General features: G+C 44.0%; 1 protein-coding gene across 3 annotated transcripts in view; it reads left to right on the top strand.

Annotated features, from left to right (window-relative positions):
• The window catches only part of CHN2 (chimerin 2), a 397,849-nt gene that overhangs the window by 162,766 nt on the left and 209,449 nt on the right, over positions 1 to 25,634 (top strand). For all 3 annotated transcript variants that reach the window (XM_056519888.1, XM_056519889.1, XM_056519890.1), the window contains one exon: positions 25,399 to 25,454. In XM_056519888.1, coding sequence (XP_056375863.1) covers positions 25,399 to 25,454 — 56 coding nt within the window. The remainder of the gene's footprint in view (positions 1 to 25,398; positions 25,455 to 25,634) is intronic.

Here is a 25,634-nt window from a genome sequence, read left to right on the forward strand (position 1 = left end):
GTCCCTGCAGTCTGAGAACTTCCAAAATAAAAAGGATAAGGCTGGGTTTCCACACAGGTTCTTTTCTAGCATTTTTTGGAAAACTGCCACTGCTGTTTTTGAGACAAACCCAGAAGTGTTTTCAGATTCCTTTTGTAAGTTCCATTCCTTTTGAATACGTCTGGTGTTGACTCAAAATCTGCAGATTTCCCCTTCCCCCTTCATCCCACCATACCCCTTCCCTTCAATTCCTTGGTTGAAATTGATGGACGTATGTCTTTTTTCGACCATACTATGTATCTATACCTGACAAAAACGCTATACGGTAAACATTCTGCAGTTTTGGAAAACTGTCATTGAGCCTAAAAACGCAAAATGGTAAAAAAAAAATGGTCCATCATGTGGGTCTGATGTTTCATATTTCCCTATTGACTCCCAGCTTACATCAGGTTGCAGCTTTTTATGTCCAAAAAACACTATACAAAGAGTATAATCCCAGCATTTAGGAATGGTAGTTGTTTTAATTATATGGACAGCTTTAATCTACTAAATAAGGTTAAAATGAGGAAGAAAACAACATATGTATACCATTACGTAGACATTGCATTATCAATGATTGCCAGGATTTATATATTGTCAGATGAAATAGACATTTACATCCATATATAAAGTAATGATACCTGTCCTCCAGAAAACAATTACCTCAACTCCTTGTTACCATAGAGATGTAACAATGATGCTCATTTCTGTAGTTCTCTATTGTCCCTGATTAGTGTTTTCGCAGTGAAGCACTTTCTTCCCAAGCTGTAGATCGCTGCTGGGAAACATTCAACCATCATTGGGCATCATGCAGGGAGAGGAAGACGAATAGTCATATGATTCACCTAATGACTTCTGCTCATTATATCATTTACTACATGGATGACTGTGACATCCAGCCTTGTCATTCATTGTGACGTGTCACTGGCTACATACGTTGTCTTCACAAGATGTTGGAAAATGCGTCTGACATGTGTGGTTCTTCATTAGTTTTCTTTATTAAATTTTCCAAATTTTTTAAACAACCACATTACAAACTTTACATATAGCAAGTGATCGCTCCAAACCTCACTACCTCCGTTGTGCTCGGGCTGTGTGTTAGCGCCTCCCCTCCTTCAGTACAAGCAGAAAAGAGTAATCCGGCACCAACGGCAGGTAAAAGGATCCACTTTATTGAAGCATAAATATAAAATACAAGCTGTAGGCTGCCGTGCCCAGAAAGTATCAGTTTCAGTTTCGTTTGTACACAATGGCCCTGATTTCCTAAAATCCGAGTGTTCTTTCGGGAGTGTTTTAGATTTCACTCCCCTTTTTCTGGGAGCTGATTTATTAATGTGTTGCACGTGTCGTTTTTTTTTTGTGTCGCTCGGGAAAATGTCAATAAAAGAAAGAAAAGTTGGCACTACCTTATCCCCTGGACAAGAAGCGGTACAGTCCTGGCAGCAGCTGCAGGTTCCTCGGTGGTGCTCAGCCTTTGGAACAGCAAGCCAGCAGATACACTTTGAAGAAAGGAATAGGCGGCAACTCTACAGACCTGCAGAAGCACACAAGGTGTGTGAAACGATGTTGTTAACTGTACACACTGCATGAAGTTTGAAGCTGTGTCTCTCCTGATTTTAAGAAGTATTTTACTATACCACAAGAATAAAAGATTCTGCTTGCACCCACCGGAGAGTTGCCGCCTGTTCCTTTCTTCAAAGTGTATCTGCTCGGGAAAATGTGTTGCACATACTCAGAGTTAAAAGAAAAAAAACTAAAAAACATGGGTATAGAATACAAATCATCAATAGCATGTGCCAAACAAGCAAAACACAAGATTTTACGGAAATTAAGCAACCAAATAGAACTAACATTTTTTTCATGGAGATAGACCATCTAATATATGAGTTCAACCCCCCCCCCCCCCCCCAAAAAAAAAAAATTATATATAAATATATATATACAATTAAAGGCATATCTTAAAGTTTAAAATGCATTGCATATTCTAAAAATCCTTGTGTAGAACTGTAAAACAATGAAAAAAAAAAAAAAAAGAAAATTAGCAATTAGCACTCCCCACCTTGTTAAGCTGTGCCTTTGCCAAAATCACTTGCTTTTGGTAGTTTTTACACATCCTCTTGGGTATCGGTTATTCTGTGAGCCAAACCCATGCTTTTTCAGGAGTGATTTTAAGAATTACTCCGAGTAGTTTCTGCTTTTTTCTGCTTTGTTTTGTTAACCACGCCCATTTTCTTGTAATAAAAAAACACTCCGAGTTTTTTCAAAAGTGTTGGTTGTGCGGTGTAAAATTTGGGTGCAGAATTAGTCGCATAGATGGTGCGACAAAAATTTAGGCGCATAAACCGATAAAAAATCAGGGCCAATATATGTTCATACTAAGTCACACACAAAAGTTAGGATGGTTCAACTAAGTGTGGAATAAAACAACAGGGGGCAAGAGTTCTGTTGTTGATCTCACTACCCCCTAAGGCCATGTTTACACGGCAGAATTTCCAAGCAGAATTCCACCGGAATATTACGCCTGGAAATACCGCTGCAGCAGAGTCCCGTTGATTTCAATAGGAATCTGTTGCACTGTGCATACGGCATTTCCGTGGCAGAAAAATCCTGCTTCCGGCATCCGCAGAAACATTGAACCTGTTCAGTGTTTCTGCAGATTCGACTTGGAAATGCATTGCTGTCTATGCAGATGGTGCATTTCAGAGCGGCCCTAGTGCCGCCAAATAAAACAAATGTGCAGAATATCCGTTCATATTTTCTGGCAGACATTTTTGGCTGTGTGAACATGGATTGCCACATTTTTGGCTGCGTGAACAGGGATTGCCACATTTTTGGCTGTGTGAACATGGATCGCCCACAATGAGCATCAAATCGTATAGAGAGGAATACAAGGAAGAAGCGACACTCCAGGGATTATAATCCAAGAAAATGATTTATTCACCCATCAGTGAGATGCAACGTTTCGATCCACAATCCGGATCTTTATCAAGCATAATGATCAAGTGTAACAAAACAGTATTTATATGGTATCACATGATGACATCATATCCTTCAGGGGGTGTGGCCACCCATGTAAACACAAACTAATTAATAATATAGTGCATAATCAACATGACATAATACATAGTCCATCAGACCTAGTGTTAATACAATCATGTACCTAATAAATGTAGTGAAAATCCACCTATATAAGTGTGTATAATAAGAGTTCTGACCTCCGATATCCAACTGTCCGGTCACCTTCACTTACCACTATATCCGGAACGTCATTACCGGAAGCATGCGGCCTGTGTTTGTACACAAACACTCTGCGCAGAAGCGGATGGCCGCTCGCGATCGCGACGGGCCGCCGCTATGCGCCCGCATAAACAGCAGACAAGTCACATGATCACAATCACATGACCGCATAGTCAGCAGGCAAGTCACATGATTGCAACCACATGACCGCTTGCTCCAGCAGTCACATGATATGTCAAATAGACATAAACTGAAAATATAGACCTGACTACAGGACCCAATGAATAAATAAAGTAATTTCATGTCCCAAATTACTTTATTTATTCATTGGGTCCTGTAGTCAGGTCTATATTTTCAGTTTATGTCTATTTGACATATCATGTGACCGCTGGAGCGAGCGGTCATGTGGTTGCGATCATGTGACTTGCCTGCTGACTATGCGGTCATGTGATTGTGATCATGTGACTTGTCTGCTGTTTATGCGGGCGCATAGCGGCGGCCCGTCGCGATCGCGAGCGGCCATCCGCTTCTTCGCAGAGTGTTTGTGTACAAACACAGGCCGCATGCTTCCGGTAATGACGTTCCGGATATAGTGGTAAGTGAAGGTGACCGGACAGTTGGATATCGGAGGTCAGAACTCTTATTATACACACTTATATAGGTGGATTTTCGCTACATTTATTAGGTACATGATTGTATTAACACTAGGTCTGATGGACTATGTATTATGTCATGTTGATTATGCACTATATTTTTAATTAGTTTGTGTTTACAGGCATATACATTGCATTGTAAACTTAGTTTCTATTGAACATGCAGGATTTATCATGAAAAAGGTCAAATAGTCTGCAAATCAATTCTAGTGGATGACTCCAATGTAAGCTCCACATGGGGTTATCTTCTGCAAAGCTCATTATCATGTTAGAGCGTAGGCCCCAAAATATAAACAAAAATGTTCTGATTATGCCCTGCTGCCCAACACTTCCTGTAGATGTGCTGACACGCAGGAAATGGCAGCTCAGTGAAATAGTGACGGCAGCAAGTGACCACATGCCAAAACCCATTAAGATTATCATCTGCGTCTGCACCTGGCACTAAGCAGCAAATAGCAGCAAATTTTTGCTCAAACCCCGTTTTCCAACTGTTTATGCCAAGCTTGCCAGAGGGTCATAAAGTGGGCATGGCTATGCTGAAAAGTGGGGGTGGTCACATCTGTGCGACCCATTTCTCAAGACTTTCTCCTGCACGTAGGCATAAATCACACCTAAAATTTGCTGACGCAGATTTCAGAACATAATAAATGGGCAGCTGTTGCAGTGCCTGTTTTATTTAAGGGGGTGTCCACCATAAGGTGATTTTAGTACGTACCTGGCAGGCAGTAATGGACATGCTTAGGTAGGATCTGCACGTGTCTTGGGGCTAAATGGCTATGTCATGAGATTACCATAACACTGTGGCTAGCTTTTTGTGAACTTGTATTTCCTGTTTGACTTTCCTTTTTTTGACTACAAATCCCACAATTCCATTTTACTCCCTCTCACACATCAGCCACCCCACCCATTGAAACAAAAGACCTGTGGTTTTCAATCAGGGTGCCTATAGCTGTTGCATTTGTTGCAGATTGATCTCTCTCCCACCAAGCGATCCCTCCACCCATTGAAGCAGACAGGCTCCCTGTCATCAGCTGACTAGTGAGTCAGGTCTCGGCCGCATTGCAAGCTGGGAAAAATCCGAGACAACAGTCATTTTGTATGCTGGTAAAAATAAATAGTGAGGTGAAAATCACAGAAGAATTGTGAGGAAACCATCACACACAGGTATGACAATATATTATGAACTACACTAACTTTACAGCCCCTGTAACATAGTCAAATATAAAAAATACTGGAATACCCCTTTAAAAGGGTACTCCGGCGCTCAGACATCTTATCCCCTATCCAAAGGATAGGGGATAAGATCCCTGATCGTGGGGGTCCCGCCGCTGGGGACCCCCGTGATCTTGCACGCCGCACCCCATTAAAATCAGTCCCCAGAGTGTGTTCGCTCCAGGTCTGATTACTGTCAATCACGTGGACAGGGCGTTGTGACATCACAGCTCCGACCCCATGAACACGCTCCGGGGACTGATTTTAATTGGGTGCGGAGTGCAAGATCACGGGGATACCCAGCGGCGGGACCCCCGCGATCAGGCATCTTATCCCCTATCCTTTGGGGATAATCGTTCAGCAGGCCTCGCGGCATATCGCCCAGGGGGGTCATTATGCCCCCCCATGTCGGCGATGGCCGCAGATCGCTGGACAATTCAGTCCAGCGATCTGCGGCGATTCCGGGTCAATCGGGTCTCCAGTGACCCGGTGACCCGGAATTACTGGCTGATCGGGGCCGTCAGAGACGGCCCCGAACAGCCAGAGCCTGCAGGGGTGAGGTGGCACTGGTGCCACCTCACGATCGCCCTGATTCGTCGGCCGGATTCCCGGCCGACCAATCAGGGCGTCTGCTGCGGGTGTCACTCCCGCACCCGCTCCGCCCCTCTTCCGGAGGACGTGAGCGGGTGCGGGACGTGCACCCCTGGTGCTGGGGACCCCGATCCCCGGCGTTAATGTTGGGATCGGGGCCCCAGGAGCGACGACGGCGGCGACGGCGGGACTGACCTGCAGCGTCGATCAAGCAGCAGGAGGTGAGTGACAGCATGCAAAAAGGGCATGCTGGGAGCTGTAGTTATGCAACAGGAGGAGGCAGACCACCACAACTCCCAGCATTCCCTTATGGGCATGCTGGGACTTATGGTTTTGCAACAGCTGGAGGCACATTCTTTCTATGGAAAAGTGTACCTTCAGCTGTTGTGTAACTACAACTCCCAGCTTGCACAAACAGCTAAAGTGCTTGCTGGGAGTTGTAGTGGTGCATCTGCTGGTTGCATAACTACAACTCCCAGCATGCCCGTTGGCTGTCGGTGACTGCTGAGAGTTGTAGTTTTGCAACAGCTGAAGGCACACTGAGTTAAGTAGCAAACCAGTGTGTCTCCAGCTGTTGCATAACTACAATCCCCAGCATCCCCAGCCAAAGTAGTATGCCTCCCGCTGTTGCATAACTACAACACCCAGCATTCCCTTCCGCTGTCCGTACATTCTGGGGGTTGTAGCTTTTGCAACAGCTGAAGGCACACTGGTTGCAAAACACTGAGTTTGTTGCCAAACTCGGTGTTTCACAACCAGTGTGCCTCCAGCTGTTGCAAAACTACAACTCCCAGCATGCACTGATAGACCGTACATGCTGGGAGTTGTAGTTTTGCAACAGCTGGATGTCCCCCCCAATGTGAATGTACAGGGTACACTCACATGGGCGGAGGATTACAGTAAGTATCCGGCTGCAAGTTTGAGCTGTGGCAAATTTTCTGCCGCTGCTCAAACTGCCAGCGAGAAACTACTGTGAACTGTACCCTAAAAACACTACACTAACACAAAATAAAATAAAAAGTAAAAAACACTACATATCCACATACCCCTACACAGCCCCCCTCCCCAATAAAAATGAAAAACGTCTGGTACGCCACCGTTTCCAAAACGGAGCCTGCAGCTGTTGCAAAACTACAACTCCCAGCATGCACTGATAGACCCTACATGCTGGGAGTTGTAGTTTTGCAACAGCTGGATGTTCCCCCCCCCCCCCCAATGTGAACGTACAGGGTACACTCACATGGGCGGAGGATTACAGTAAGTATCCGGCTGCAAGTTTGAGCTGTGGCAAATTTTCTGCCGCTGCTCAAACTGCCAGCAAGAAACTACTGTGAACCCCCCGCCCGTGCGACTGTACCCTAAAGACACTACACTACCACAAAATAAAATAAAAAGTAAAAAACACTACATATACACATTCCCCTACACAGCCCCCCTCCCCAATAAAAATGAAAAACGTCTGGTACGCCACTGTTTCCAAAACGGAGCCTCCAGCTGTTGCAAAACAACTACTCCCAGTATTACCAGACAGCCACTGACTGTCCAGGCATGCTGGGACTTTTACAACAGCTGGAGGCACCCTGTTTGGGAATCACTGGCGTAGAATACCCCTATGTCCACCCCTATGCAAGTCCCTAATTTAGGCCTCAAATGCGCATGGCGCTCTCACTTTGGAGCCCTGTCGTATTTCAAGGCAACAGTTTAGGGTCACATATGGGGTATCGCCGTACTCGGGAGAAATTGTGTTACAAATTATGGGGGGTATTTTCTGCTATTACCCTTTTAAAAAATCTAAAATGTTTGGGAAACCAATATTTTAGGTAAAAAATATTATTATTTTTTTTATATATGCAAAAGTTGTGAATCACCTGTGAGGTATTAAGGTTCACATTACCCCTTGTTACGTTCCCCGAGGGGTCTAGTTTCCAAAATAGTATGCCATGTGTTTTTTTTTTGCTGTCCTGGCACCATAGGGGCTTCCTAAATGCGGCATGCCCCCAGAGCAAAATTTGCTTTCAAAAAGCCAAATGTGACTCCTCCTCTTATGAGACCTGTAGTGCGCCAGCAGAGCACTTCTCACCCCCATATGGGGTGTTTTCTGAATCGGGAGAAATTGAGCTTCAAATTTTGGGGGGTATTTTCTGCTATTACCCTTTTAAAAAATGTAAAAATTTTGGGAAACCAAGCATTTTAGGTAAAAAAATATGTTTTTTTTTTTACATATGCAAAAGTCGTGAAACACCTGTAGGGTATTAAGGTTCACATTACCCCTTGTTACGTTCCACGAGGGGTCTAGTTTCCAAAATGGTATGCCATGTGTTTTTTTTTTTTGCTGTTCTGGCACCATAGGGGCTTCCTAAATGCGGCATGCCCCCAGAGCAAAATTTGCTTTCAAAAAGCCAAATGTGACTCCTTCTCTTCTGAGACCTGTAGTGCGCCAGCAGAGCACTTCTCACCCCCATATGGGGTGTTTTCTGAATCGGGAGAAATTGGGCTTCAAATTTTGGGGGGTATTTTCTGCTATTACCCTTTTTAAAAATGTAAAAATTTTGGGAAACCAAGCATTTTAGGTAAAACATTTTTATTTATTTTTTTTACATATGCAAAAGTCGTGAATCACCTGTGGGGTATTAAGGTTCACTTTACCCCTTGTTACGTTCCCCAAGGGGTCTAGTTTCCAAAATGGTATGCCATGTGTTTTTTTTTTTTGCTGTCCTGGCACCATAGGGGCTTCCTAAAGGTGACATGCCCCCCAAAAACCATTTGTCGCTCCTTCCCTTCTGAGCCCTCTACTGCGCCCGCCGAACAATTAACATAGACATATGAGGTATGTGCTTACTCGAGAGAAATTGGGTTTCAAATACAAGTAAAAATTTTCTCCTTTTTACCCCTTGCAAAAATTGGGTCTACAAGAACATGCGAGTGTAAAAAATTAAGATTGTGAATTTTCTCCTTCATTTTTCTGCTATTCCTGTGAAACACCTAAAGGGTTAATACACTTATTGAATGTCATTTTGAATACTTTGGGGGGTGTAGTTTTTATAATGGGGTCATTTATGGGGTATTTCTAATATGAAGACCCTTCAAATCCACTTCAAACCTGAACTGGTCCATGAAAAATAGCGAGTTTGAAAATTTTGTGAAAAATTTCCAAATTGCTGCTGAACTTTGAAGCCCTCTGGTGTCTTCCAAAAGTAAAAACTCATACATTTTATGAGGCAAACATAAAGTAGACATATTGTATATGTGAACCCAAAAATGTTTTATTTTTAATATCCATTTTCCTTACAAGCAGAGAGCTTCAAAGTTAGAAAAATGCAAAATTTTCATTTTTTTCATAAAATGTTGGGATTTTTCACCAAGAAAGGATGCAAGTTACCAAAAAATGTTACCACTAAGTTAAAGTAGAATATGTCATGAAAAAACTGTCTCAGAATCAGAATGATAACTAAAAGCATTCCAGAGTTATTAATGTTTAAAGTGACAGTGGTCAGAATTGCAAAAAACGCTCTGGTCCTTAAGGTGTAAAATGGCCTGGTCCTTAAGGGGTTAAGAGATGTTTGTCTATTAATAGATTTATAGCCAGAGGGATTTTACTTATGCCTGGCATATAAAATGTCTAAGTAAATTCCCACCAATATGTCCACATGTTTTAGTTGCTCTGTAAAGTAGTATTATCTGCCAATAAGTCACTGACTCTAAACATATTGTGCACCACTGCTTTTGGCTCACATGATTTATGCTAAATATATGTTTGCCTTCATATTATTTCTGAAACTGTACACTATAATTTGGAAGAATCCAGAGTAAAATGCAACAATTATAATTAACGTGTGGTAATGAAATAATCTAGATAAATACGGTATGTCGACCAATCCAGCAGACTCTATAAAATATCCTGATATTATTCAACTTCGTTTCTAACTCTAAAGCTCATTTTGATGACTGTATTTTATGTCCATATCACAGCCATATATCATATCTATTGCAAAATATAGATCCCATCCAAAGAAAATTGGAAAATAAATAGATGTAACGTGAATTAAAAAAGTCAGTTGTCTGATTTCTAGCAAATCTTATAAGATATAACATCTGACCTTGATCTTCCACTATATCACTATAGTTGACCATAATGATGCTCAACTAATCTGCGGATCCAAAACTTTCCCTGGAGACACTTGGCAGAGGGGTAAATAAGTGACAACTTCACTGAGTTCTAATTGAAGTGTTCAAAGGATTTTTAGTAAGCAGTCTGTTAAAATGTACTTATAGGGGTACTCCAGTTAAATATTTTTTTTTTTAATCAGCTGGTGCCAGAAAGTTAAACAGATTTGTAAATTAGCCTAAAACCACTGAAGGAGGAGAGAGCACACCGTGCAGCTAAACGTGCAGATATACGATACCGCTGGTATACACTGGCAGCCTCCGGACCCGATAAATTACAAAGCAGCACCTGCGGGGTGCAAACACTAGATAAAGTATCCAATAATACAATGAAAAAGAGGTAGCGTGCACTCACCGCGGGTAAACAGCTGCAGGCCCAAGGTCCGAGATCACCACGGCATAGACGAAGACGGTAAGGGGCGCTCAGAGGCTACGCCGGCTGTTTCGGACGTAGGAACGTGCTTCTTCCGGCCTCCAGGAGGCCGGAAGAAGGACGTTCCTACGTCCGAAACAGCTGGCGTAGCCTCTGAGCGCCCCTTACCGTCTTCGTCTATGCCGTGGTGATCCCGGACCTTGGGCCTGCAGCTGTTTACCCGCGGTGAGTGCACGCTACCTCTTTTTCATTGTAGATTTGTAAATTACTTCTATTTAAAAATCTTAATCTTTCCAGTATTTATCAGCTGCTGTATACTACAGAGGAACAGAGGAAGTTCATTTCTTTTCAGTCTGACCACAGTGCTCTCTGCTGACACCTCTGTCCGTGTCAGGAACTGTCCAGAGTAGGAGCAAATCCCCATAGCAAACCTATCCTGCTCTGGACAATTCCTGACATGGACAGAGGTGACAGCAGAGAGCATTGTGGACAGACAGAAATGAAATTAAAAAATAAAAGAACTTCCTCTGTAGCATACAGCAGCTGATAACTACTGGAAGGATTAAGATTTTTTAATAGAAGTAATTTAATAGTCTCCCTAAATTTAGCACAGAATCAATTTCTTAGAGGAGAGAATCACTCAGGGGGAGTTGGAACAATCACTCAGGTCCTTTTCCGGATACTCTGCACCTGGAAATTATAGACGCCTGGGCACAGTTCATCTTCCCATACTAACGGAGTTCATGAATGAAACCTGCATGAGGGTCTCTCTGCCTCCCTCCATAAGAGAGGCTATTATTATTTTAATGTATAAGAAAAACAAAGACCCTACTGAATGCAAATCATATTGTCCAATTTCGTTGTTAAATACTAGGGATCGACCAATATAGTTTTTTTAGGGCCGATACCGATAATCGGTGGAGGTTAGGGCCGATAGCCGATAACTTATACCGTTATTGCGGTATAAGTTACCGGCTATTAATCCCCCCGCGACACTGCTGCAGATCATTGATTTAAAGCGGGCGCTTTAAATCAATGCACTGCAGTGGCTTTTGCGGTGCCATAGGCCGCCGCCGCCACCACCCGCTTCTCTCCCCCTACCTGTCAGGGTGGTCCGGGCCAGCCATCCTTCCTGTAGTGTCCGGCGGCATTTGGGTGGAGGGTGAACCGGTCCAGGCTGTCCTTCTTCTCCGGGGGTCATCTTCTCCACTCCGGGCAGGCTACGGCCTAGTACACTGCATAGACGCTGCTGCACAGTGACGCCCGTGCGCAGCGACGCACCTGACGTCTCGGCGTAGCGGCATCTATGCAGCGTCTTAGGCCGGAGCCTGCCCGGAGTGGAGAAGATGACCCCCGGAGAAGGACAGCCCAGACCGGTTCACCCTCCACCCGGAATGCCGCCAGACACTACAGGAAGGATAGATGGCCCGGACCACCCCCATTACGGGTAAGTTGAATTTTTTTTATTGACTCGGAGGGTGGGGGAGGGGCCCGACCGGTATAGCGGTATGGGCAAAAATCCATACCGGTATACCGCCCACCACTACGGCGGGGGTGCGACGTGGTGCGGTGGGTCGGGGGGGGGGGGCGGTCGCGGTGCGTTGGAGGCGGTGCGGGGGCGGGGCATTATCGGCTTATCGGCAAGGTAATTGCCGATACCGATAATGCCCAAAATCGTGATTATCGGCCGATAATATCGGCCATACCGATAATCGGTCGATCCCTATCAAATATTGAAGTTAAATTATTCTCTAAGCTTCTCGCCCTTCGCTTCAGGCACCCTCTGAAGGAAGTTATTAATGTAGCTCAAAGTGTTTTTTTACCGGGTAAAAGTGTTTTAAAAAATATTCATAACACCTGTAATGTAATTCAGTGGGGTGGGGGAGACTCCTGCTCTATCCTGTCTTAAGATGCCGAAAAAGCATTTGACAAGGTGGAGTGTGAGTTCTTATGGAAGGTATCAATGGGTCCTACACTGATGCACTCTCTCTATGTCGAGTTACTAGACAGGGCTGCTCCCTATGACCAGTGTTGTTTTTGCTTTTTGTTCAACCTTTGTATGGATAAGGGAACATGTTCAGTTTGAGGGCTTTGGCCCCTTGGGCTTGTCCAATAAAATCCTTCTCTATGCAGATGATGTGCTGCATTTTTTTAAATAATCCTGATAAAGATATAGATAACATTATAGAAAAAATAACAGAATTCGGAAGGATTTCAGAGTTCAAAATTAATTGGTAAAAATCTAGTCTTCCCTCAGGAGAAAGAGTTGCATCTCTCTAATGGAGAATTGAGAGTTCTAGGCAGGGGTTAACATTTAGACTATCTGGGGATAAAAATTTCCTCCCAGATTATGGATTATGTCTATTTGAATCTAAATCCAACTATTAAAAATACACAAAAGAGGGTTAAAACATGGCTGAAACTGCCATTGTCAATGGCAGATCTCATTGCGCTGGTTAAAATGATCATCCTTCCTGTTGTGCTTTATTTTTTGACTGCAGCTCCTATTCATATCCATTAAATGGTTTAAAGATTAGATAAAATGTTTTAATGAACTAATCTGAGATAGAAAACACTTAAGTAAAAAAAAAAAAAATTATCTACCCTAACCAGTGGGGTAACAATAAATTTGGGGGCCCCCCTGCGAGACCTACTGAGGAGGCCCTTGAACTCCTCCCCCACAAGGTATGCCACACCCTTGGCAATGTACCCAACCCATACCAAATTGCTCCACCCATTCTTATTTGCACCACACATAGGCATTTTCTATGGACGTATGAAGAGCATTTGTAAGTAATACTTACATTTGTTTTTTTAAATGTCACTGTAGTGTACAATATATAGCGTTGAAAAAATAATTATACAATTATCTATGTTTTACAACCTAAGTAAATTAACAAGTGAGAACTGCCACCCACTGCACCCTCTGAATATAATACGGCAACACACTGCACTCTCTGAATATAATACTGCCAGACTCTGTACCCGCTGAATGTAATATTACCAGACACTGCACCCTCTGAATATAATACAGCCAAACACTACGCCCTCTGAATATAATACTGTCAGATAGTGCACCCTCTGAATATAATATTGCCAGACACTGCACCCACTGAATATTAAACTGCAAGACACTGCACCCTCTGAATATAATACAGCCAATCACCCACTGCTAACTCTGCAGATAAAACTTACACACACTGGCAGTCCATCTTCCTTCCTGACACCAACTTCAGCGCACCAACATCATTCAGTGCGGTTGGTAAACACTACCACACACAGAAAATAATACTACGGACTTCCGATTCCGGCGCCGCCATGCTCAGCTAAGACGGCTCTCGTGCCTCCTGGCCTCTGAATGGCAGAACATACCCACAAGTACCGCCCTGAAGCTCACAGTGGGCTCCCTGCACCTCCGGCAGCTGCCCCACCTCTGTATGGAGCTCTAATTGCTCCGCAGTGGCCATAAACAATCCTCCCAGTGCAGCACTCGCAAAGGCTTCTTACCTTTAATGGCGGCCGAGAAATCTCTGCAGACCTTGAGTCCTCCTCCCCCTCCTCCATGTCATCACTGCCTGCAGCTCCATCAATTACAGAGACTGACCACTCTACTATGCAGCCTCAGCCCTTCTTTGATTTTAAAAGCCTGGCAGCTGAAGTTATGGCACGAATTGCACCCAGTTTACAGAAAACACTGGAGGTGACACTTCAAGCATCTTTTAATAAGCTGCAGTCTGACCTTGCATTGACCAACACTGCGGTAGATGCGCTGCAATGTGATGTCACCTCGCTGTCACAAGATCATTCCGAGGTTTCAGCATTGGTATTTGATCTCCAGCAAGAAAATGCCAGCCTGTGGGCTAAAATTGACAATCTAGAAAACTGCTCCAAGCAGAATGGCCTTCACATTGTAGGCCTCTCAGCATGGGTAAAGGTGCCAGACCTGCAACGCCTCTGTTAAGTGGAACTATTGGAGCCTTAGGTTTAGATCATTACTGCAGAGTGGAGAGGGTTCACAGGATCGGCTGGGACACGGGGTCTAGGAATTCTAACTTGCCTTCTTTGTAACAAAATCAATCACGCCATGTTATTTTGAAGTTATTGGACCACAATGACCGTCAGGAACTCTTGCGGGCCTTTCGGAGAGGGTCATCTTCCCTCACCCTCCAGGGCAGCTGAGTTATGCTCTTTGAAGATTTTTCAGCACCTGTGGCACGCCGTCGCAGGGTGTTCAGCGCTATATGCACAGAATTATTTCAGCACAAGATGAAGTTTCAATTGCAGTACCCTGCTGTGTTGTGTGTCTTCTATGATGATGGTTATTCCACAGTGTTCTCCAGCCATTCGGCAGCTGAAGTGGCCTTGTGTGGCCCCCCGGATCTGCCCGCCACCACAGGAGTCCTGGATGCTCTCAGAGGGAATCATCCCTTCCATCTTCAGGACGCTCCCCACCACCTGATAGCCGTGACATCTCTTGAGGACTTGGGTACATGGACCTTTAGCTACCCTTAGCCATGTTCCAGCTGCTACAGGGCTCCCATTCCTGTGTACTTAACTTTTCCTGGGGTTTCCCTCTCTGGGTCCGATGATGATACCTTTGTGCCTATACGTTACTGACTGTCCCTGGCCTACTTAGTTACCTCATGGCCTCTAAATTTCAGATCAATAGTGGCCCGCCATGTCTACTATATCCTGAGGGCGGGTGGTGGTTGGTCAGGGGTGTTTTAAATGTCTAGTTCATATTTAGTTTAATTTTCTTTCCCCCTGTACCCTGTTGATTGCTTTCGGGGGCTGTTGTAGTATTTCTTATGAAGGGATCATGTAAACGATTTGGGTGGGTTCCTGAGATCTGCCAGTAGGTCAGGTATTGTAATATGTACATTCTTCATGTTGATCTATGGGGGGGTTATACGCTACTCTCCCTTGCGAGGGGTGTCCCTGTCTAGCTCTGTGATCGTTCGCTGTTTTCTGTTCTTTTTGGTATTAGTTTTTATATCTTGCCTCTGTTTACCAATGTAGTTGGCCGGGTGGGGAGGTTAACTGGGCCTGGTAGAAAAAAGGAAGTCCTTAACACAGTGCTGAACACGTCTTCTTGTGTTCTTTAGGCGCAGGTGTATTATCCTGTTAGTGTCTTCTGTTCTTCTTTTGGTTACCCTCGAGGTCTCTGTCCTATCTCTGACCTGGATGGTGTTCTTTAGATTTTAAGTCGTTTATACCAAAATGAGTGAGTGTGGGTGTGGGTGTCTGTGTTTATTTATTTATTTTTTTTCTTCTTTTTCCTTTTTTTCCCTTCTCTTCTTTTTAGGTCTGGTCTCTTTTTTTTGTATGGATGGAGCTGGTTTCTTGGAATGTAAAGGGATTGCGTTCGCCTAACAAGTGGAAGCAGATTCTTTGTCACCTAAAGCGTCTTCATCCAGATATAGCGTTATTCCAGGAGACACATGTGTCAGCTGACAGCATGCTTCGTATGTCTAAATTGTGGGTGGGGGAGATGATCGGAGCGTCAGAGGTTAATGGTAAGGCAGGCACCTTAATTCTTATCCATAAGAATTTTGGGGGTGCGGTTCAGCAAGGCGGTTGATAGTGAGGGGAAGTGGGTACAGCTTCAGGTACCCTATGAGGGTCGCGACTATAGTATTTATAGTTGCTATGCTCCCAATGGGGACAACAAAGTGCACTATAACTTGTTAGAGGCGATGCTTCTTAGTGATCCCCTCTCAAAATAGTGGGTGGCGGTATGAATGCAGTGGCGGTGTCTCTGGAAGACAGGAGGGGTGGCGTAATGGACAGGACACGCGCTTGTCCTAGTGACAGCACATTTGCTAAGTTTGTAGAGGCCTCTGGCCTTTGTGATCCTTGGAGGTTGACGCACCCGGACAGCAGAGAATTCACGCATTACTCCTACAGTCACTCTCCTTGGTCCAGGATAGACTCCTGACCTCTCCTTCCCTGCTTGCCCTGAGATACACACTATTACACACTCTAGCCCAACTGCGGCAGCTTGCCAGGCATGGAAAGAGGCGAAATCTACTTTTGTTCTGTGGTTGGAGTGCAGGTGCTCGGCTTCTTTCTCTCGTTTTAGGGCTGAGCTTTTTTGTTTCGGAAATAAGTCTGGCCGCCTGCTTCTTCGCCTGTCTAAGGGTCGCAGATCTCCCCAACACTTTTCTGCACTTCGTGATGCGTTGGGTGTCCTTCACTCTAATCCTACTACTATTAATTCATTGTTTAGAGATTTCTATGCCTCTTTGTATTCTTCTTCCCCAGTGAACATGACAGAGGGTGGGGCGTTTCTTGATTCTGTGCGGTTGCCTAAGCTGTCAGCGGACCATTGTGCTGCCTTGAGTGCAGACTTTACTGAATCTGAGGTCCGACAGGCCATGAAACGTCTCCATAACGCTAAAGTCCCTGGTCCAGATTACTTTTCTGGCAAATTTTATAAAGTCCTGGCAGAGCAAATTGTGACTCCCCTGACAGCTTACTTCAACCATCTTCTACATTCAGGTTCTTTGCCATTGCACTCCAAAACAGCCACCATTAAACTTTTGTTGAAACCTGGTAAGGACCAGCTCTTTCCACAATCCTATCGGCCCATCTCCCTCATTAACCAAGATCTCAAGTTAGTGTCCAAATTGTTGGCTGACTGCCTGAGTGAATAACTACCCCCCTGATTGGTCCCTCGCAAGTAGGCTTCGTCCGTACCCGCTCCGCAGTGGCTAATATCTGCAAGGTTCTCACAGTCCTAGATAGGGTGCAGCACCGTCCCCAGCCCGGAGAAACCCTGATTTTAACAGCCTTGGATGCCGAGAAGGCTTTTGATAATGTCAGGTGGTACTGGCTGGGGATGGTGCTGGACAGAATGGGAATTGTTGGTCGTTTGCGCACTTTCCTAGGTGGACTTTATTCTTCACCAATGGCTCGAGTTCACACTTCTGCCATATTGTCCTCCCCCTTTCCCCTCTTCAAAGGGATGAGGCAGGGCTGCCCCCTGTCTCCCCTGTTATTTGAAATTGCTCTGGAACACCTGGCCAGACATCTGAACGATTCCTATCTTTTCTGGGGCCTAAAGATTCAGCGCAAGGTGGTCAAATTGACCCTTTTCGTGGATGATATCCTGATTTTCATGGCTGATCCACGTGCACATTATGCCCGGTTAATGTCCACTCTTACCCATTTCGGTTCCTTTTCAGGTTACTTAGTGAATCAACTCAAAAGCGAAATTTTACCCCTAGGCCTCTCATTGGTCCTCTATGGGGATATCCAATGATCTCATTAAACCTCATATTACTTATTTGGGGATCAAAATAGGTAAATTGCCCTCCTCCCTCTATACCCTGAACTATCCACCCTTGTTCAAAACCGTGTTAGATGAACTGTGTTGCTGGGCCCATTTGTTTTCTAGGAACATGTCATCTCATCTCATGATAAGCTTCCCCAGACTCCTTTATCAGCTCCAGACCCTAGCTCTTCTTATCAAGCACAAAGATGTCACCTTGCTCAATTCGGCTTTTACACGCTTTATATGGGCGGGGAAGAGGCCCCGGATTGCGCTGCAAAAACTGATATTGTCGAAGGCCGATGGTGGGATTGGTTTCCCTTGACTGGATTCATGGGTCTAGCTTCTACTCCAACTTCACTTTGAGAGGCGGAAGAAGCGCGCATAGACGCGTGAAAGGACCGGCGTTGTCTCTGAGCGCTTCGCTTCCAGCCTAATGTTCTTCCGGTGCCACTGGACGTATAAATACCAGCAATGAGGTGATTGCATGCTATCGCTCCTTTTGTGTTACACTTTTGAGGAGGATCTGTTTTCCCCCTGGACCTTGGTCTCATGCCTCCATGCCCGCATCCCCTGTTTTCCTGCCCATATAAAGCATGGCCTAGTACTTAGAGACACCATTTTGAGCTGGAAGGCCCTCCGCAAGGCCTTTGGGCTCCCTTTTCTGCTGTCCGTGCACCCCGAACTCTGGGGGCACCCAGAATTCCCTCAGGGCCGTGAAAATAGGTTGTTTGATCTCTGGCACCTTCGGGGCCTTTCGGGTGCTCGGCAACTGATGCATGCTGTTGAAAAGCGTTGGCTGATTCCGCAGGAACTCATGTCTTCCTTTTCCTTGCCACCCTCTCACTTCCTTCAGGTGTCACAGTTGCTCATTTTTTGCAGGTCTCATCTGCGAGACCCTTCCTTGGAGGTGTCGCCCTCTGCCTTTGATGATATTGTGGGCCCACTACCTAGGAGGGTTTCTCGGTCAAATCTCTATAGATGTTTCAATGCTCGTTTATTGAAGGTTTCTAAAAATTAGATCTTCTCAAAGTGTGAGGCTCTATTGCATGACTCTGAGATTAGTGACCAGATTTTGGCTGGCTGTAATCAATGAACGATGGAGGGAAACTTATTTCAGAATCATGCATTTTGCTTACTTAGGCTTTAATCTCCCAATTTCCTTTTCATTTCCTGATAGAATCACGTCCTGTCCTAAATGTGGTAGCCAAGGCACAGATTTTTATTATGGGATATGAGGTTACTCGAAGACTCAGGAGTTTTGGGGGGCAGGTAATTTCCTACATTGCTAAACACTTGGTGGTGCGGGTCCCCCTATCCCCTCAGGCACTTCTGTTCCATTCTGTCGACCTTGATGAGGTGGAAGCTGTGGGTTTACGTAATGTGCCCCGTTTCTTCCATGTTATCTTGTTAGTGGCGAAACGGGGGATTCTCTGGGAGTGGATCAAATCTGCCATGCCGGCCATAGCCGACGTGGTGGAGGAACTGAAGGTCTATTTGGAGGTCAATAGAATGGACGCAGATCGGCCTAAGGAACGCTGTGTGAAAAAATTATTTGCCAAATAGCGTACTTTTCGGACTGTTCTTTACTCAAGGGATCAGATTGATGCTTTTGTTCTGCTATTCCGCCACACTGACCCCGTCTCCGTGACCCTGTTCCTTGATATTGGGCTGTGTTACTGTTTGCCCGGTGGTGGAGTTTTCTTTAGGATACTGGATGCTTTTCTTTGCACCTGACCTATTTGCATTTATTCTTTTGACACCCCCCCACCCCTCCCTTTTTTTATTTTTATTTTTTATTTGTTTATCCGTTTGTTTGTCTTGTTTGTGATATGTATGGGTGTATGTATGTGAGAGAGGTTCATTCTAGACCCATGTTCTTTATTGCTTATATTGTATCATAATTTATGATTCCATGTTCCTGGCACCATGTGGCTAAAATGCTGATGTGTCCCCAAATTTTTTATCTTTACAAGAGGTAATAGGAGAAAATGCCCCCCCAATATTAGTGTAAGAGTAAAAGAAGAAAAAGCCCCCCAAAATTTGTAATGCAATTTCTCCGGAAATACCCCATATGTGGCCCTAAACTGTTGCCTTGAAATACTACAGGGCTCCAGTGTGAGAGAGCGCCATGTGCATTAGACTTGTGCACTAGAAAAATTTTCGTTTCGTTTAGCTTTTTCGTTTTTGAAACATTTTTCAGTTCGGTAATATTTTCGGTTTAGATTTTTCGGATACATTCGATATTCGGGTGTTCGGGTTGATTTTTTTTTTCGGATACATTCGGTATTCGGGTACATTCGGTAAATCTTTTTATTCTTTTTTGGACTTTACCGATCCTAAAAAATTATGGAGATACCCTTTTTATTAAAATTTCGTAGGGTACCATAAAAAAATTATAATAAAAAAGATACAGTAGTGATGGAAAAAATTGTATCTAACGAAATGTATAGATAGAGCTGTGATTGATCAGATGGTCCCAGCCAATCACAGCTCTCTGTGAGAAATAGGAATATGTGTATATATACGGCCGTGCAGGGGACCATAGAAGAGCGGCCGCCGCATCCATACATTATACAGGATCATCACAGCGGGTGTCAGGAGTGATACCCGCAGTGATCTTTCCTTTACTACAAGTACTACTACTCCCAACATGGAGTACACTCTGCTCCATGCTGGGAGCTGTAGTACCTGCATTAATAGACAGATCGCAGCGGGTGTCAGAAGTTACACTCGCTGTGATTTGTCTATTAATGCAGGTACTACAGCTCCCAGCATGGAGCAGAGTGTGCTCCATGTTGGGAGTATTAGTACCTGCAGTAAGGGACAGATCCCAGCAGATGTCACTCCTCCTGACATCCTCTGCGATCCTCCTGATGTGAATGTCGGGATCAGCTGTTCTCAGGGCTACAGAGCCGGGAGAACAGCTGACGCTGAGCCGTAGGTATACATCGTATATCTACTGCCCAGCAAGAACTTACAGTGAGCCTGCAATGTGTATACAGTATACACATTGCTGGCTCACTTAACCCCTTGCTGAGCTGTGCGCTATGCGCAAGCCCAGCAAGGGAAGAGTTAACTTACACTGCTGGACAGTGTAGGTTAACCCTTTGGGCGGTATACACTATATACAGCTATCTATAGATAGGTGTATATAGTGTATACAGAAGACAAAGTTCGCTTACTTCCCTCGAGTACCGGGCAGGTCTGTGTAGCTGTGAGCTGGTACCAACAGGCCCGGAGCGTCAAAAATGGCGCTCCTGGGCCTAGGCGGTAACAGACTGGCGTTAGTTAGGCTGGGGAGGGCCAGTAACAATGGTCCTCACCCACCCTGGTAACGTCAGGCTGTTGCTGTTTGGTTGGTATTGTGCTGAGAATGAAAATATGGGGAACCCTATACGTTTTTTTATTATTTAAATAAATAAATAAAAAAACGCATAGGGTTCCCCGTATTTTAATTCTTAGCACAATACCAACCAAACAGCAACAGCCTGACGTTACCAGGGTGGGCGAGGACCATTGTTACTGGCCCTCCACAGCCTAAATAACGCCAATCTTTTACCGCCTAGGCCCAGGAGTGCCATTTTTGACGCCACGGGCCTGTTGGGTACCGGCTCTTCCCGGCACCCCTTTGGCGGTGGGTACCGGGGTAAAAATTGGGGGTTAGCGCTAGCTGTTTTTGGGGCTAGCACTAAGCCCTGGCTTAGTAATGGATTCAGTGAATAAGACAGCTTCCACTACTAAGCCTGAAAATTCATTAAAAAAAAAACACAACACATTGGAAAAATTATTTTATTAAAAAAAAACACTCCCCCCACAGCCCTCGTTAACCAGTTTATTAAAAGAAAAAAAAAATCCACCGTAATCCATCGAATCCGCAGTAATCCTCTGCATACACGGATCTGAAACGAGAAGAAAAAAAACACAAAAAAATGGTTATGACATTTTTGTCGCTGTCCGCTGGGGAGAGCACCCATGATGTAATGTCTACCGAAATTGGGAGCCACCAATTGGTGCAAAACTACAACTCCCAGCATGCCCAGACAGCCTTTGGCTGTCAAGGCATGCTGGGAGTTGTAGTTTAGCAACAGCTGGAGTCTCCCTGTCTGTGTAGACACTGCCAGAAGGGTCTGTTCACATTATACAAAACGGACAATGTGAAAAGAGCTTCAGATTAACTAGCTTTGTTCCCTTCTGTAGCTCCACCCCCTAATGACATCATCACTAGGGGCGAAGCTACACGGACCTGCCCGGTACTCGAGGGAAGTAAGCGGACTTCGTCTTCTGTATACACTATATACAGCTATCTATAGATAGCTGTATATAGTGTATACCGCCCAAAGGGTTAACCTACACTGTCCAGCAGTGTAAGTTAACTCTTTCCTTTCTGGGCTTGCGCATAGCGCACAGCTCAGCAAGGGGTTAAGTGAGCCAGCAATGTGTATACTGTATACACATTGCAGGCTCACTGTAAGTTCTTGCTGGGCAGTAGATATACGATGTATACCTACGGCTCAGCGTCAGCTGTTCTCCCGGCTCTGTAGCCCTGAGAACAGCTGATCCCGACATTCACATCAGGACGATCGCAGCGGGTGTCAGGAGGAGTGACATCCGCTGGGATCTGTCCCTTACTGCAGCTACTAATACTCCCAACATGGAGCACACTCTGCTCCATGCTGGGAGCTGTAGTACCTGCATTAATAGACATATCGCAGCGAGTGTAACTTCTGACACCCGCTGCGATCTGTCTATTAATGCAGGTACTACAGCTCCCAGCATGGAGCAGAGTGTACTCCATGTTGGGAGTAGTAGTACTTGTAGTAAAGGAAAGATCACTGCGGTTATCACTCCTGACACCCGCTGTGATGCTCCTGTATAATATATGGATGCGGCGGCCGCTCTTCTATGGTCCCCTGCACGGCCGTATATATACACATATTCCTATTTCTCACAGAGAGCTGTGATTGGCTGGAATGATCTGGCCGATCACAGCTCTGCGGGAAATATGAATATGTGTATATATACGTGAGTGCAGGGGACCATAGAAGAGCGGCTGCCGCATCTATACATTATACAGGAGGATCGCAAGGGACCCCTGCGATCTGTCAATTAGTACAGGTAACTACTACTCCCATCATGGAAGAGTGCGTTCCATGCTGGGAGTAGTAGTACTACCTAAAAAAAATTCAAAAAAAGTGAAAAACACGCACACACTACATTTTTATTATTGTCGGCTACATTTTTAGTGCTTTACCCCCTTAACATAAATTGATCCCTGTTTAAAAATTAATAAACATTTCATAATAAAAGAGATACATTTCGTTAGATACAATTTTTTCCATCACTACTGTATCTTTTTTATTATGATTTTTTATGGTACCCTACGAAACTTTTATAAAAAAAGGTATCTCCATAATTTTTTAGGATCGCTAAAGTCCAAAAAAGAATAAAAAGATTTACTGAATGTACCCGAATACCGAATGTGTCCGAAAAATCAAACCATATCTGTATCCTTTTTATTATTTTTGTTTTTAGAATGAATTCTTTACATTCGTTTACGGATAACGAATGCATTTGTTATTTACCGCATGCACTCGGTAAATAACGAATGCATTCGTTATTGTGCTATTCGTATTATCGTGGCTATTCGGGAATGTTCAAAATATGTTTTCGTGCATTCGGATCGGTCCGAATGCCCGAAAACTGTAAAATTCGGTAAATTAGACATTCGTGCCGAACCGAATTGCACATGTCTAATGTGCATTTGAGGCCTAAATTAGGGATTTACATAGGGACGTACCCAAATGGAAGCATTGTACTTGCCTCCGCCACAAAAAAAATACCCTATGGCAGGGTTTCCCAAACAGGGTGCCTCCAACTGTTACAAAACTCCCAGCATGCCTGGACAGTCAATGGCTGTCCGGCAATGCTGGGAGTTGTTGTTTTGCAACAACTGGAGGCTCTGTTTTGGAAAATGCCATACCAGACGGGGGTAACTGTGTAAGGGTATGTATATGAAGTATTTTACTCTTTATTCTGTGTAGTGTTTTTAGGGTACATTCACACATTTCCCGCTGGAAGTTTTTGCTGTGGCAGAAAATTTTCCGCAGCTCAAACGCGCATCGGGAAACTCACTGTAAACCCGACCATGTGAATGTACCCTGTACATTCACGTGGGGGCGGGCACAGACCTCCAGCTGTTGCAAAACTACAACTTCCAGCATGCACTAACAGCCGAAGGGCATGCTGAGAATTGTAGTTATGCAACAGCTGAAGGCACAGCTACAACTCCCTGCATGCCCAGACAGCCGTTTGCTGTCGGTGCATGCTGGGAGCTGTGGCCCTCCAGATCTTGCAAAACCACAAATCCCAACATGCCCAGATAGCACATAGCCGTCTGGGCATGCTGGAAGTTGTAGTTTTGCAAGATCTGGATGGCCACAGTTTAGAGACCACTACACAGTGGTCTCCAAACTGTGGCCCTCAAGATGTTGCTAGTCAGCCATTGACCTGATTGACGCCCACAGAATCACAATGCCGTTTTGGGGGATCTCAAGCAGCAGCAGACCCCCATAGCAACGCCACTGCTAGGGGCCCCTACCCCGCTACGCCACTGCATAACACATTATACATACTATCATCATACATTCACAGAAATCATATAAATACACATCATACCCATACACACACATCATACACACATGTGGTATTAAATCCAAAAACATAATAGAGGTTTTAGAAATGGACGGGTTATCACAAATACTGCCTAAATTTACTCACTTAAATAAAGCTTGGCACAAGTTTAAATCTATATTGTCACTTAAGGGTAGTATTGTTATGACACCACTTCGGAATAATGTTAATTTGACTGAATTTTTTTAAATGAAAGATTACACTATTTGGGAAAAGAAAGGCTTAAATAAGGTAGAGCATTTATTTGCTGATGGAACAATTCTTTCAAATGGACAAATGAAAAGTAAATATTAATTGGGCACAATGCACATATTGCACTATTTACAGGTACATGATGCTTATGTAAAAACACAAAACAAAGAATTATTTAATATTCACACAAATAATATTATTAAGGAATTAAGTATTGGTAAACACAGAAGTGTATCAGGCTTTTATAAAATCTTTCTTGGAGAAAAGAAAGGTACGGAAGTTATATCGAAAACGGGTGGGTTCACTAGGGGTAGGTTGGGCGACTGTTAAATTATTACTATGGGTTAGAGTTATAGTATGCAATTGTAATTCTTACTCTGTATAGTGTTTTATATATTTGATGTGATTCATTATTGTATGTGGGATAAAATGTAAATAAACAATTATAAAAAGAAATAGAAGTCATTTGTACCCCTTTGTGACATGTCATAGGGAAAAAAGTCAAATGTTGGGATCAGTGGGGGTCAAGCTGCTGAAACCCTTATGATCGCTACAATTTATCGTGAAGGTATCAGCAGCCAGACCCCCACCAATCAAGACTCTGACACGTCAGAAGGTATTTGAAAGTTTACGTACCCTTTAAGAAACGAATAGGATCAAGCAAAACAGCTCCTTATACTTAGAAAAAAAAAAACTTTCCAATTGTTTATTTTTCCTTAGAATTAGATTATTCTTGTCATGTTTAGGGCAATCTCTAAATATTGCATGCTGCATCATTCTGAAAGATTCCTATAAGGCATTACATATGATAAAATGATGTATTTTATTCTTTTAACTATGGCTGAAGCATTATATTAGAGGCAAACAATGTCTTATTAGAACTTGTCCTCACAATGTAAGTCTTTGAAAAATGTTTGTTAAATCCTCTTGGGGGAAAAAACATTAAAAAAAATTGCTTAACATTGTGTAATTTTTCTGTCAATTATCTGTAGTATATCAGCTGCAACAAGAAGCACCAAGGCCCAGAAGAATCATATCACCACGAGAGGTAAGTGCTCTTCAATCACGTTTTCTTTATGAACTTTTAAAGAATATTTTAATATGCAAACAATATACATAGATGGAAAGGTGCATGTTACATCAGATAATATATCTGTGTGTGGAGTAGTGTGAACTGTCAATAAAAGTGGTAGCTAGGGGTAATAGTTTTCTCAATGCCTTTAAATTG

This window comes from Hyla sarda, chromosome 5 (assembly GCF_029499605.1).
Source record: "Hyla sarda isolate aHylSar1 chromosome 5, aHylSar1.hap1, whole genome shotgun sequence".
NCBI classification, from domain to species: Eukaryota; Metazoa; Chordata; class Amphibia; order Anura; family Hylidae; genus Hyla; species Hyla sarda.